The 12,421-nt window shown below is 52.8% G+C and overlaps 4 protein-coding genes across 4 annotated transcripts; 3 read left to right on the top strand and 1 right to left on the bottom strand.

Annotated features, from left to right (window-relative positions):
• Window positions 1-1,471: 1,471 nt before the first annotated feature.
• Window positions 1,472-2,602, top strand: A1O1_07125 (uncharacterized protein; the record flags this gene model as incomplete). The annotated part of the gene is made up of 1 exon (XM_007727998.1): window positions 1,472-2,602. One exon carries the CDS (start codon window positions 1,472-1,474, stop codon window positions 2,600-2,602), a length of 1,131 nt encoding a protein of 376 aa, XP_007726188.1.
• A 438-nt stretch (window positions 2,603-3,040) lies between these two features.
• Window positions 3,041-4,915, bottom strand: A1O1_07124 (uncharacterized protein; the record flags this gene model as incomplete). Its single annotated transcript, XM_007727997.1, has 1 exon — window positions 3,041-4,915. One exon carries the CDS (start codon window positions 4,913-4,915, stop codon window positions 3,041-3,043), a length of 1,875 nt encoding a protein of 624 aa, XP_007726187.1.
• Window positions 4,916-5,618: 703 nt separating this feature from the next.
• Window positions 5,619-7,335, top strand: A1O1_07123 (uncharacterized protein; the record flags this gene model as incomplete). The annotated part of the gene is made up of 2 exons (XM_007727996.1): window positions 5,619-6,939; window positions 7,001-7,335. 2 exons carry the CDS (start codon window positions 5,619-5,621, stop codon window positions 7,333-7,335), a joined length of 1,656 nt encoding a protein of 551 aa, XP_007726186.1.
• Window positions 7,336-8,467: 1,132 nt separating this feature from the next.
• Window positions 8,468-10,750, top strand: A1O1_07122 (CNT family concentrative nucleoside transporter; the record flags this gene model as incomplete). The annotated part of the gene is made up of 4 exons (XM_007727995.1): window positions 8,468-8,988; window positions 9,043-10,146; window positions 10,212-10,453; window positions 10,563-10,750. The coding sequence occupies 4 exons, from the start codon at window positions 8,468-8,470 to the stop codon at window positions 10,748-10,750; spliced, it is 2,055 nt and encodes a 684-aa protein (XP_007726185.1).
• Between the last annotated feature and the right edge of the window lie 1,671 nt (window positions 10,751-12,421).

Genomic DNA, 12,421 nt, shown 5'->3' with positions numbered 1-12,421 from the left:
TATCTGCAGAGTAACACAGGTCAAGTGGTTCGAGATGCAGAAGCGTGGAAGAATTGTTGGTCAATCTTAGAACTAGCCACAGCGGGAGCCCGAAACATATGCTGTGCCAGGGAAGGAAGTTGAGAATCCTCCGAGTTCGATAGCCCTGCATGCACCTCAGCAATTTCCTGTCTTGTGAGCAAACAGTCCGTGACAACAGGAGAACCACTACATGCAGCGAAAAAGGATGGCTGCATGCGGGGAGGTACCTACCTAGTTGCAGTGTCAGCTGTAGGCAATCCCCCCATCCATGCAACTCTGCAGGTAATCCCCGTGACTGGTACGGACAGGAGCCCGATGTATTGTGAAAGTCACCATTCCAAGGGCCAACAACATGTCTCGGGCAACTATGTACCTAACCACCGCCTGAAATGGCACGGTCACATTGGATTGACTGTCACGGCCACTTGTACCAGGGTCGGACTGAGGAATCATCAAGAGTCGGCATTAATGGCACGTTCAGGTTCAATGAACACACGACGCGAAATACAATGGCAGGATTGGCAAGGAAGAGGCGTAGCTGAGAACGCAGTGGCAGGGGAAGCTGTGGGCAGGCCTCAAGGCATCCAGTCGCTTTCCCTGCCTCGAACATGGAGCTGGAGGGCTTCCCCGCGCTCGGCTTCCGTGGTAATGGAACTGAAGCACAGCTGAGTGTGGTATGGTGCTGGCAGGGAGGCCGAGCCAGGCGCCTGAGGCCGTGAGGGCTGCAGGGCTGCGATGCTGGGATGTCCTTTCTTTAGAACCCCGGGCTTCAGCACTGGCAATCGACAGGGCGGAGCATTGCTACAACTCCCTGTTATATCTAGCCTCAACAAGTATAGAATGCTAAGTTATTTGAAAGACGTGCCCTGCCAGTGATGTGCCAGCTGTCCCGCTGTCCCGCTGTCCCAGCACCAGCCTGCTGACCAAATCGCATCTCCAGGCTGGGGAGTTGTTTATACGGGTGACTTTGTTCCCGCCTCCCAAAATAACCCTGTTTAGAACAACGGTTAGTGAGCACCAGGCCATACACGGTTAGGCGCTCACTATCTCAGCCACAGCACTAAACCTGTTTTGAAACCAACATCTACAACTTCAACCATTCCCATCCTGCATCCTGTCACCGCACAACGAACACTTTCCCACCCTCTCACACCCTCCATGCGTCCCGCCTTGCAAACCTCGTACATACGGCTGGATGCTTCGGCCACTGACGAGGGAATGGGAACAGGGAATATCATGGCCCAGGTACTGGAACCTTCCTGGCCAGAAAGGATTTGTATTTATTCCGTTGTTCGTCCTCTCCCTCAGCCTCAGTCTATCCAGTTGTTTCTTGTCGTCTCTCACACATTCACTGACCGACTGACCAACATACTGCGCTGCTTTCTGAAAACGTTTCTTTCATTGGACCCTTTACTGTCTGGTTGAACACTCGCTTCTGCCTTCTGCCAGCATGCTCCCCTCACTTCTATCTGTGGTGGCTGCGACAGCCCTCGTTTCCTCATCTGTCGTGTCCGCCGCTCCTCAGGGTTTCCGACATGCGCGCTCAGCCGATGGCAGTGGAGGATATGGACAGGCGTGCACCTTGGAGACAATCAAGACGCGGGTGGACTTCAACAGCATGGCGCCGGCCGATCGCAAAGCCTACACGGACGCCATCAAGTGCCTGATGGGCAAACCCTCGCAGCTCGACTCGACGCAATATCCTGCCGCCATCAACCGGTACATGGATTACGCCGTGATCCACGTGAACCGCACGCAGTATGTCCACCTGGACGCCTTCTTCCTGACCTGGCATCGGTACTTTCTCTGGCTCTACGAGACCGACCTACAACAAAGCTGTGGCTACACAGGGGCCTTCCCATACTGGGACTTCGCCGCGACCGCGGCCGATCCTCACGCGTTCCCCATCTTCGACGGCTCCGACTATTCTATGTCCGGTGACGGGCTGTATAACAACTCGGGACCCATCCAGCTCGGCGCGAGCCTGACCATCCCGCACGGCACGGGCGGTGGGTGTGTCACGACGGGTCCATTCGCCAACCTGATCGCGCCCATCAAGTTCATCGATGCCGCCCAGCTCGCGACGGGCACCCTGCCCGCCGACGCCTTCGCGTACAACGAAATCTGCCTGCAGCGCGACCTCAACGCATACGTGTCGCAGACGTACACCAACCAAGCGCAGCTCACGGCTGCCGCGCACGCCGACAACGCAACCCACTTGGAGTTCCTGCTCAACGGCGTCATCGGCAGCTCTAGCCTGGGTATCCACTCGGGCGCCCACTTCTCGGTCGGCGGCCAGATGAACAGCATCCACGTGTCGGCCCAAGATCCCGTCTGGTACCCGCTGCACACCATGATCGACAAGGTCTACACCAGCTGGCAAGCCAACTACCCTGAACGCGCCTCACAGCTTGACGGCAGCACGGGGACCGCCCTCAACACTCCTCCCAGCGACGTCGTCACTCTTGACACTATCGAACCCGACTGGGGCTACTTCCAGCTCAGTCCCATCCAGGTCCGAGAGCTGATCAGCACCACCGCAGGCCCCTTCTGCTATCAATACGATAATGTCATCTCATAACCATCATAGCATTGCCTGCCCCCTTTGATCACACGACTGAGCGTGCTTATGCTGTTTTGGTTCTTCATCTTCTGCGCGCATCAGCCCTTCAGGTCTCATGGGAGACTTCAATGCATCTTATGATATGGCATGACATCTTGTTTTCTTGATGGAAAATGCATGGATATATCGATATTCACCTGGTTTACCAGTGATAAGCATATCGGCCGCGGAAGCAAAAGCCATGAATCTCTTAGCACATAACAAAATAATGAACAATGGATGAATAAAAGAGAACAGCAGTATACCAGTTCTACTATAGTATGCAGAAAATGATGGTGTATCAGTGCTTAGGCTTCAAGCGATAGACAATAACATTCATCACCTACCTAGTAGACCCCTCCTGTAGTCTAACTCTGGAGTCGGCGTTGAACTGGGCTTGACTTGAGATTGCATGGCTCAGAAAAAGTCACGCTTCTTCAACCGGAATTGACTCATCCACCGCCGCTCATCAGCCTGCCGTTCCAACGCTTGCCTCATGGTCTTCGAATATGCCTCTGCGCGTTCCCGTTCCTTGCGCTCATTGACGTCTTCCCCTTCCTCCAGTTCCTTAACCAGTTCTTCGTGATTGGCAAATAGCGGGTTCGTACTCACGATGGCGACTCGCTCGCCCGTCCAGATCAGCAAGTCCGAGTCACCACGTCGGCCACGCTCCGAGTCCGGGACATTGAGCGGGATGATCTTACGGACGACCTGGTCTCCGCTAAGAGAGGCGCCAGTCTGGCCGACTTGGAATCCGTTGATGTTCCACTTTCGTATGAGACTACGGCCGTCTCGCTCAACCCATTTCAGTCCGCCTTCTGAATCGGAGAAGACGATCTTCGTCCCGTGTGGCGCCACCGAGAGGAGCTTGGATTTCGCGGCCTGCTGTCTGTTTTTGTAGCTAAACAGGCCATCTTCCGATGCCATGCCACGGCTGCTGCGTCCAAGGTCAAAATCCATGCCATCTTCTTCTGAGGATGGGCTGTTATTGTTGGTGGCCGAATCAGACTCTCCGTTGGCTTTCACATGAGGGAGCGAATAAAGTTCGAGAGAACCACGGCCCCGATATTCTCCGCAGGCAATAAGAGTCGAGGTCGCATTGACGCTTGCTGAAGCCCCGGCTGGCGGATACGGGATCGATGTCAGGCCCGAAAGACTTCCGCCGGAATGAATGACATATTGAAGACGGGGGAAGTACCGGCGGTCGTAGGACAGGATGCTAGGAAATCTCCCTGCAATCAAGATATCGTTTTCGGCGTGGTGAAGAATGGATAATGGTCCCGGTTCTACTTTGGCGTATGTCATCCAGTGATGGTTCTGGTTCTGGTATGGATCGGGAGTTGTGGATAGCGAGTTTCGTGGTCCAAAGGTCGAAGACAGCGTATTTGGCTTTCCCGACAGATCGGGCAGGATGGCAGTGGACCGACTTGAAGTTTCCTCCACCCGTTCTTGGGAGGCACCGGTTGATGGGACAGCGGGTATGCGGGGATCGAGGATGTGAAGACTCCATTGAGTGCCTATTGTAAGCGGCAGGTCCGTAGAGGTGGTTTGCGACAAGGCCGTTATTGGATACTTGTATTTCACACTCGAAACCACCTTCAAGATATCGAGATCGACCTCATTGAGAACATTTCCGACAGCGATGAATGCCTTTCGTTGTGTCGGAAAGGTGCTTACACAGTCAACAATGAGCGACTCGCCCGGCTGCACAGCATCGGCAAACAGAGCAGAAGGCTTGCTCCGTCCGAGTTCTCTGAATTTCCTTCTCCCGGAGTTGTCTTCACTGACATCCCAAATACACACACTCGAGTCCTCTAGGTAACCCACGACCTGACTGGACCCATCCAGAGACGCAATGCCCTTAATCTCTAAGTCGTCTAGCGACGGATCAATAAGCCAGTGCGTGTTCAGAGGTGCATGTCTGCCCTTATATTCTGAGTACCAGTCAACCCGTTCGTTATCGTCCGAGAGGTCCCATTGGTTGACCGCACGGGCTCGTTGACTTTCTCTGGGAGGATGCTCGGAGGAATTGACGTCTCCTGTACGATCCTGCCGCCGAGGAGGACGATCTGAGATAGTCAGACTCTGCAAAGCACTGGTCAATGTGTTCAATGTACCGTCGGCATTTCTCATAGAGGCACTAGGAGATTTCTCAAAGCACTTATACCTCCATAACGGATTGGCGTGTGCCGACTTTGATAGAGACACGCAGGTTCGTTGTACAGAAAGTAATTCTGGGGGATCAAGGTAGTCCAGAATGTCAGTCAGGATCTCTTCCGGGAGGTTCTCCATGGCAAGGTCAAAAGTAGTCCGTCGTAGTGAGAGGGACTTGACGATGCGACAGTGACCTAAAAGGCTGAGGGCCGACAGTAACAGTGGAGATATCCTTAAGCCTGGAAGTACGATAGCTGAGGGAATGGCAATCGAGCCCTTTGGAATGTCAATGCAGTCTAGTAAATATGGTAAAATGAAGGAAATCTATATATGATGGTCAAAAGCTGAGGATATGCAAGAAATCCATTTGATGTTGGAGTCAGTACCATGGGATGGTACAAGGCTGCGAATAAATCAATAGATCATGGATCAATCAGAGAATCCGATGGAAAGGAAGGCGCCGGGCATTCGAGACTCGAGGCTGAAGTTCCGAGGTCCCCCGCAATACGGGATAATACGGGAATACGCCGACCGCCCTTCTGCGACCGCGCCTGCCTGATTGGGGAAGGGAAAGATGGAGGATTATGTCAGCAAGTCCTTTGATGCACGTGATCACCTCTTATGACGAATTTCACGTGCAGTGCAGTTCTTCACCTTCCGTGAGAGAAACCGGCAGCGACGAACCACCTTCAACATCTGAGCCACAACTGCCCTGCTTCACAGACTCAACTCAGTATCTACGACCGGCGCAAATGGCTCCTGCCAGTGCAGCGGCTAAGAGAGGCCCAAGTAGTATATTGGTAAGGCCTCCCCCATTCCGGATCCCAGATATGTAGCCGACATGACTGACATCGAGCTCGAACAGGTTTCAGATCCTCGCGAAGGTAGACCTGTACCCGCCCAAAAGCAACCCTCTCGCTTCGTCACTGTCGATAACGTTCTTCAATATGCTTCCGATATACCATCTATGCAAAAGAGGCAGCCTCAAAGACCCCGACCGTTTCGATCTGGCTCGGGCAAACCAATTGACCCCAGGTTGACTGGCCGATATGTGGCCCCGCATATTCCCTCTCGGTCGACCAAGACGTCCGAGAAGTTAGTTTTGCTACCCGAGGCCGACGAGGAAGAGGAGGAGAAGGAAGGCTTCTTGTCCGATGCGGACAAAGGTCCACCTAGAGATGGCGAATATCATCGCAAGGCCGGGAAAGAAGGTGTCAAAAGCTATGCAGAACGGCTACCCAAGTCGCGGCGCACAGAAAACGAGCTTCCTAGAGTGACCGCCTACTGTACGGCGCAAGGCTACAAGCTACAATCTGCTGCTACCTTTGTGCGACAACGGCATGGCGCACGAGCCAAACTCTACGATGATTCCTTGTATTGCGCTTACCATTTGCCATTACTGCCTGGCAACGACGGATATCGGATTCGCAGCAGTCCGCCCGTACAAAGTGCCAAAGGTGGAACCGTGTTGGACGAGGCCATCGAGCGCAGTGAGCAAAGAGACTATCAGGAACCCTACTACGCGGAAGAAGAGGAACAGCATTCCGTTAGAGGGGCTTACACACCGGAGGAGCACACCGGTGACACCGAAAGCGACAACAGCAAATCGGACCAGCCCCAGCACAATGGGCAGCGGAGAGATAGCGATGCAGCCTCGGCACCCAAGGGTCTCGGACGAAGTGTGCCTGTCGATGCGTATCGATATGCGGAGATGTTTATCTTCAGCTACGGCGTGGTCGTGTTCTGGAACTTCACCGAAAGACAGGAAAAGGATGTTCTAGCCGACTTTGCATTCTCGACAGTCGTCGACCCTGAGACGCATGTGGTGTCCTCGGTGTCCATCATCACTAATCCCCTGGATGAAGAAGATTTCGAGACTGAAGAATTTCACTTTGAGTACAACAATGAGATATCCCGTCCACGGGTTTACAACGACATGATTACTCTGCGCAGCGGAGACCACATGATCAAGCTCGCCATCAGCCACGCGATCGCACAGAGCACGAAATTGAGTTTCTTCGAGGAAACAATGGCTGCCCAGATGGAAGCGGCAAAAGACGTTCCTGGTCGTTTGGCCAAAACGGGCGAACTAGGTTTGAAGCGCGAGGAAGTGATCAAGTTGCTGGGCGGCCTTTTTAAGAGTCGAGTTGAAGTAAATTTGTGTAAGTTATCGTGGTCGATGCTGTCTGGAAGCTTCTGGCTAACCGCTCATCTTTCTTCTAGCATCGAACGTTCTTGATGTCCCAAACCTGATCTGGGAGAGCGAGCCAACGCTACAACCACTGTACCTTGCAGTGCGCGAGTATCTCGAAATCAAACCTCGTATCCAGGTACTAAACGAGAGGTGTCGCGTCTTCCTCGACCTGGCCGAAGTCCTGTCAGACTACATCTCCGATGATAAGATGTCCAGAATCACTTGGATTGTCATCGTGCTGATTGGCATCTCCATCCTGGTCACAACCTCGGAAGTGTTCGTGCGCTTTGGGATGTTGACTACAAAGGGTGCAGCAAAGGTGCAACCTACCTTGCCTGGGTTATCTCTGAGCAGCGAGCTATGACGGGTGGTGCAGGACAATGTGTAGGGTAGGGGAGTGAAGGCACCCATTGATCGAAGACATTTGTTATCCTATTAGCAAGGCGTTTGGGGCGAAGCCTGAAGATAGTAATCTTGATGTCGCTTTTCTCGAGCAATGAATAACCACTGACTGCTTCACATGCTATTTCCTGTACGGCCAGTTGCTCTTTGGCGCTCGCGCCGCCACTATTGCATCCTGACTTGTCCATCTCCTGCCCCAATGCCACTATCTCCTCCCTGCAGTACAAATGATAACATGGCCTCTGTCGCAGTTCTTGGCTCTCTGCTCTAGACTCGCGGTGGCAGACGGAGACGACCGAAGCCCGTGAAGGATTAGGCGGCGACATGCTTGCATACGATGCGCTGGGTTGCATTGGAAATGGAGGCGAGCCTTGCAAAGGGCCATATCTCTCCCTTATCTACTTGGCAAGTCGACCACGCTGGGTGCGGGGATTCTGTGTGGAGGTCATATCAGATATCAGTCGAGATAGATGGAGATCCCGAGGTCTGACTGGTCCGCGGCGAGTTATGGTCTTCGATCTGGGGTCCCGAATCCGACTGACAAGTGGATGACCCAAGGCGTTTCAAGGCGAATTAATCGATGCCGAGAATTAGCAACGTTACATGCTGTGTGATTGTGTGGGCTTGGTATGCGGCTGCACCGATCGCTGGGATGGAGAATAGCTGGTTACAAGGAGCCACCATGATATCAAAACGCCATGGATATCGGTCAAAGGCATGGTGAGGGCTAAAGAGGCTGCCTGTTACTGGTGGGAGTCGTGATCCTAACGCCACTACGCCACGCCTTCGGCTGCTTGGCTTTCTTGGGTTTGCGATTGATAGAGCGTAGTACTGGACACCATGAACCACGCAACCATACACCAACAACCCTCTAAGGTCCCCGGCTGTCATTATCTGTCTGGCTTCGATCGGGTCCAGAAGCGACAATACCACTTTCGCCGCAGTCGTATATAGGATCGTTGCTTGGCCACCATGTCTCCATGGTTGATCACCTCCGTCGCCTTTGTGCCAGTCCTCCTGGTAGCCTTGTCCTTTTTGCGGTCCACCGTCCTGTCGAAGTACCTAGACGATAGCTCTGCGAGGAAGCGGCCAGGATGAGCAGATCGCACTCTCCTCTCGGCACCAAGCTGGATGCCCCTGATGGAGAGAAGCAGCGCACACATTCTGTCGACGCTCGTGCTGAGCTCGGCGACGACCGCAGACACACTCACCACGACATTCCCGACCACGGCCATAATCCATCTGCGCAGAAGGGAGTCGACGAGAACCCGGACCTAACTTTGCACTACTCGCACGAGCATCAACACACACACCTGCACCACGGACGTCCCTCTCTTGCCGGTCGCCATGATGATGTGCTGTACGCCGAAGGAACGACATTCGACCGGTCGAACCTCAACGACCCCGGTCCGCAAGACTACAGTCAACATCATCTGCGAGGTGAGCGGGCGGACCAGAAGGACTTTGTCACAACGGATGCAGAAAAGGGGGCCTTGGGCCCGGCTCCCGTCGAGACCAACAGCTCCGAGGAGGAAGGCAAGCAGCATCGCCTGCCGAGGGTCTATTCCAAGTACAAGATCTTCGTGCATCTTTTCATCTGGCTGCTGTTCACCGGGTAAGTCTCGACGATCGGAACCGTTCGTGGGTTTCCAGTCTAATGCGTTTGTAGATGGTGGATAGCTGGCTTGGTCATGCATCGCCATGATCTCGGCTGGCTGATTCCCTTCCTCCTGTATCTGGCCATCACGTTACGGCTCATCTTTTTCTGGGTTCCGATCACCATTGTCACCAAGCCCATGCACTTGATCTGGAACCATACTGGCGTCAGAGTCTATCAAATGACCCCTGAAAAGTTCCGCCTTCCTCTTGCGGCTCTGGTGGCCATTGCTGTTATCCTCATCGGCTCATTTGTCTCCAAAGAGTCGGCAGACAACACTCGCGGCAACCGTGCGATCTCGCTCCTCGGTCTAGCGCTGATGATTGTGCTGCTTTGGGCGACTTCACGAGACCGCCGCAAGATCCGATGGCACACCGTCATCGGGGGCATGTTGACGCAGTTTGTTATTGCAGTCTTCGTGCTCCGGACCAAGGCTGGCTACGACATCTTCAACTTCATCTCCTTTTTGGCTCGAGAATTGCTGGGCTTTGCCGACCAAGGCACTGCATTCTTGACAGCCACGTCCGTGACGGAACTTGGCTGGTTCTTGACCGGAGTTGTGCCTCCCATCATTTTCTTCGTGGCCCTTGTGCAGGTTCTGTACTATCTCGGCATTCTGCAATGGTTCATTGGCAAATTCGCCGTGTTCTTCTTCTGGAGCTTACGGGTTTCCGGCGCCGAGGCTGTCGTGGCTGCCGCATCTCCATTCATCGGTCAGGGTGAATCGGCAATGTTGATCCGGCCGTTTGTACCACATCTGACGTTGGCCGAGATCCACCAAGTCATGACTTCGGGATTTGCTACCATTGCCGGGTCTGTTCTGGTGGCATATATTGGTCTTGGGCTGAACCCTCAAGCCCTGGTGTCTTCCTGCATTATGTCGATTCCGGCGTCACTGGCAGTCTCCAAGATGAGATATCCCGAAACAGAAGAGACCATCACTTCGGGGCGTGTTGTGATCCCTGATGATGACGAACATAAGGCATCGAATGCTCTCCACGCCTTTGCCAATGGTGCTTGGCTCGGTATCAAGATCGCCGGCATGATCGTCGCGACCTTGCTTTGCATTATCGCCTTGATCGGGTTGATCAATGGTCTTCTTGGTTGGTGGGGAAGGTAAGTCCACCCTTCCTATCATCAATGAGCCGTATGAATGACTAACATGCTGGTGTGCTTGGCAGATATATCAATATCACCCAGGACGGCGACCCGTATCTCACTCTGCAGCTCATTCTGGGCTACATTTGTTATCCTGTTGCCTTCCTTCTCGGCGTGCCTAGAGATGATCTTCTTCAAGTCGGTGAGCTCATTGGAATCAAGGTCATCGCCAACGAGTTCGTCGCCTACAACTCACTCACCTCCGAGCAAAAATACATCGACATGAGCCCTCGCTCGAGACTGATTGCCACGTATGCCCTTTGCGGTCAGTATACCTTGCAAATCTGCGCATTGGCCATCCTTCTGTATTCTCCTGGAATTCCTAAGCTCATGGGATTTTCTTTTGCTGACTTTCGATTTGCTCTTCTCTACAGGCTTCGGCAATTTTGGATCGCTGGGTACCCAGATCGGCGTTTTGTCCCAAATCTCTCCTTCGCGAACCGGCGACGTCTCGCGTGTAGCTCTGTCTGCCTTGTTCTCCGGCGTGCTGTCGACTCTCACCTCTGCTTCCATTGCCGGTCTCCTGGTCACTGATCAAGCGACGCTTGCGCAGCAGACATAGGCTCGGTCCAGTCGGGTACAATGGGAAGGGGTAGGCAGGCCCTTGAGAAGCGAAGTAGGGCAGCAGGGCTGAAATGATGGGCAGTGTTCCGTGCAGATGTGTTTGCTGAAACGAATAAATGCACACTATATTCGTTGCTCCAATTTCTCACAAGTCATGATTAAAGTGTCTTGCTCACATATGTCCTCGACTGTGCGAACTAGCTCAAACAAATCCGGCCAGGCTTCTCCTATCCGTCTATGACTGGCAATAGGTGGTGTCGCTATAGCAAAATATCTTTGTGCGTGTATAATCAATTGTGAATGTGCCGCCACGCAACGCGAGCAGCGAGCAAGAGAAACGACAAGAAACATTTCCATCCATGAGGAAAGCATCCCTTTTCGAGACGACCGCACAGGCCCGCAAATCAGGCCACCCCGTTTTCATCGTCAACTTGAGCAGCCCTGAGAAAGGTGGAGGCAGATTCATCGTCGCATGGCTCGATATGGTCCTTGCTCAGCCTACTTAAGTACTATGGGACTTTTGAGCTCCTGTGGGTAGCATTACTGGCATATGGGCGATTAGATCCCTTAGTGGAGAATCGAGATACTTGTTCTAGAATCCCTCCAGCCGAACCGTTTCCCCAAAACGGCCATATATCCACCGCCCGGCCCCTTTTATCTTAGAAGGTAGGCAAGAGGGATCCACTCCACAGCTTGGTTGCTAGAAGCCGTCGAACGTCAACCTTGGTTGATGATGGTGATGAGTTCAATCAAGGCGTCTCAGCTGCTCTCTGTATACAACTATGCACCTGTAGGTATCTATCTACAAAGTCCTCTAGCCGTCTTACTGCCGAGTGGTAAGATACTAGCCTTTTAGGCGCTGTTGTTTTTCCTTCAGTGCTATCTTAGTACCGCCCTCGTGCCATTAGAGAGTATTGTTGAAAGATATTAATATCGTAGTAGAGAGAGAGAGGGATCTCTCCTCACGAGTTCGGATAAACCCTCCTCTTTCAATTAAATGTTCCCGGTAGAGTATATCTTCCTTAGTATCCTGTTTCGCCGGATAGAAAACCTCGAAGCGTGTTCGTTTCGTAGGAAAACCATTAGAGAGGTCTTGGTTTCCCTACAACCTGTAAACAGGGAGATACTTACCCCCTGCACCACGAGAAGGTGCCTCTCGCGTAGGGCAATGTCCACCTTGGATTCTGGTGATGATCACAATGTCCGCATCCCTTGTCACAGCCGTGTAGGCTCTTCAAAGGTATAGCAGTCGTAGTGGATCAACTGCGCTACTTTCTATGTATCGACTCTATAATTTGTATATAGCAAATCCGGTCAGTTGGTCTAAAAAGGGGGCAATCCAGTCAGTTCTGGTGAATAGCGAGCATGGCAACCAAGGAAGAGTATATGATTTCACTTATACATGATTGAAAAAAGAAGTCCTTCTCCCTCTGCGAAGCAAGAGGGTATCGATGATCTATCCCACGGCTCAGTGGCTCGCCAATTATATCCTTACTGCGACAATAGACACAAAAATACCATCCCAACCAGAATATTTCACTCCAACCGATAATAAGCAAGACCTAATACTCCCGGATGCCGTCGCTGACCATGCCTCGTCGTGAATTTCAATCATCTTCGCTTATTTGCACGCTCCTTCTGATTGCGAAGGTACCATGCCTTGGCCTTT

Source organism: Capronia coronata (assembly GCF_000585585.1).
Source record: "Capronia coronata CBS 617.96 chromosome Unknown acBCG-supercont1.6, whole genome shotgun sequence".
Taxonomy (NCBI): Eukaryota; Fungi; Ascomycota; class Eurotiomycetes; order Chaetothyriales; family Herpotrichiellaceae; genus Capronia; species Capronia coronata.
Note: the sequence above shows the minus strand (reverse complement) of the source record. Positions and strands in the feature narration are given on the sequence as shown.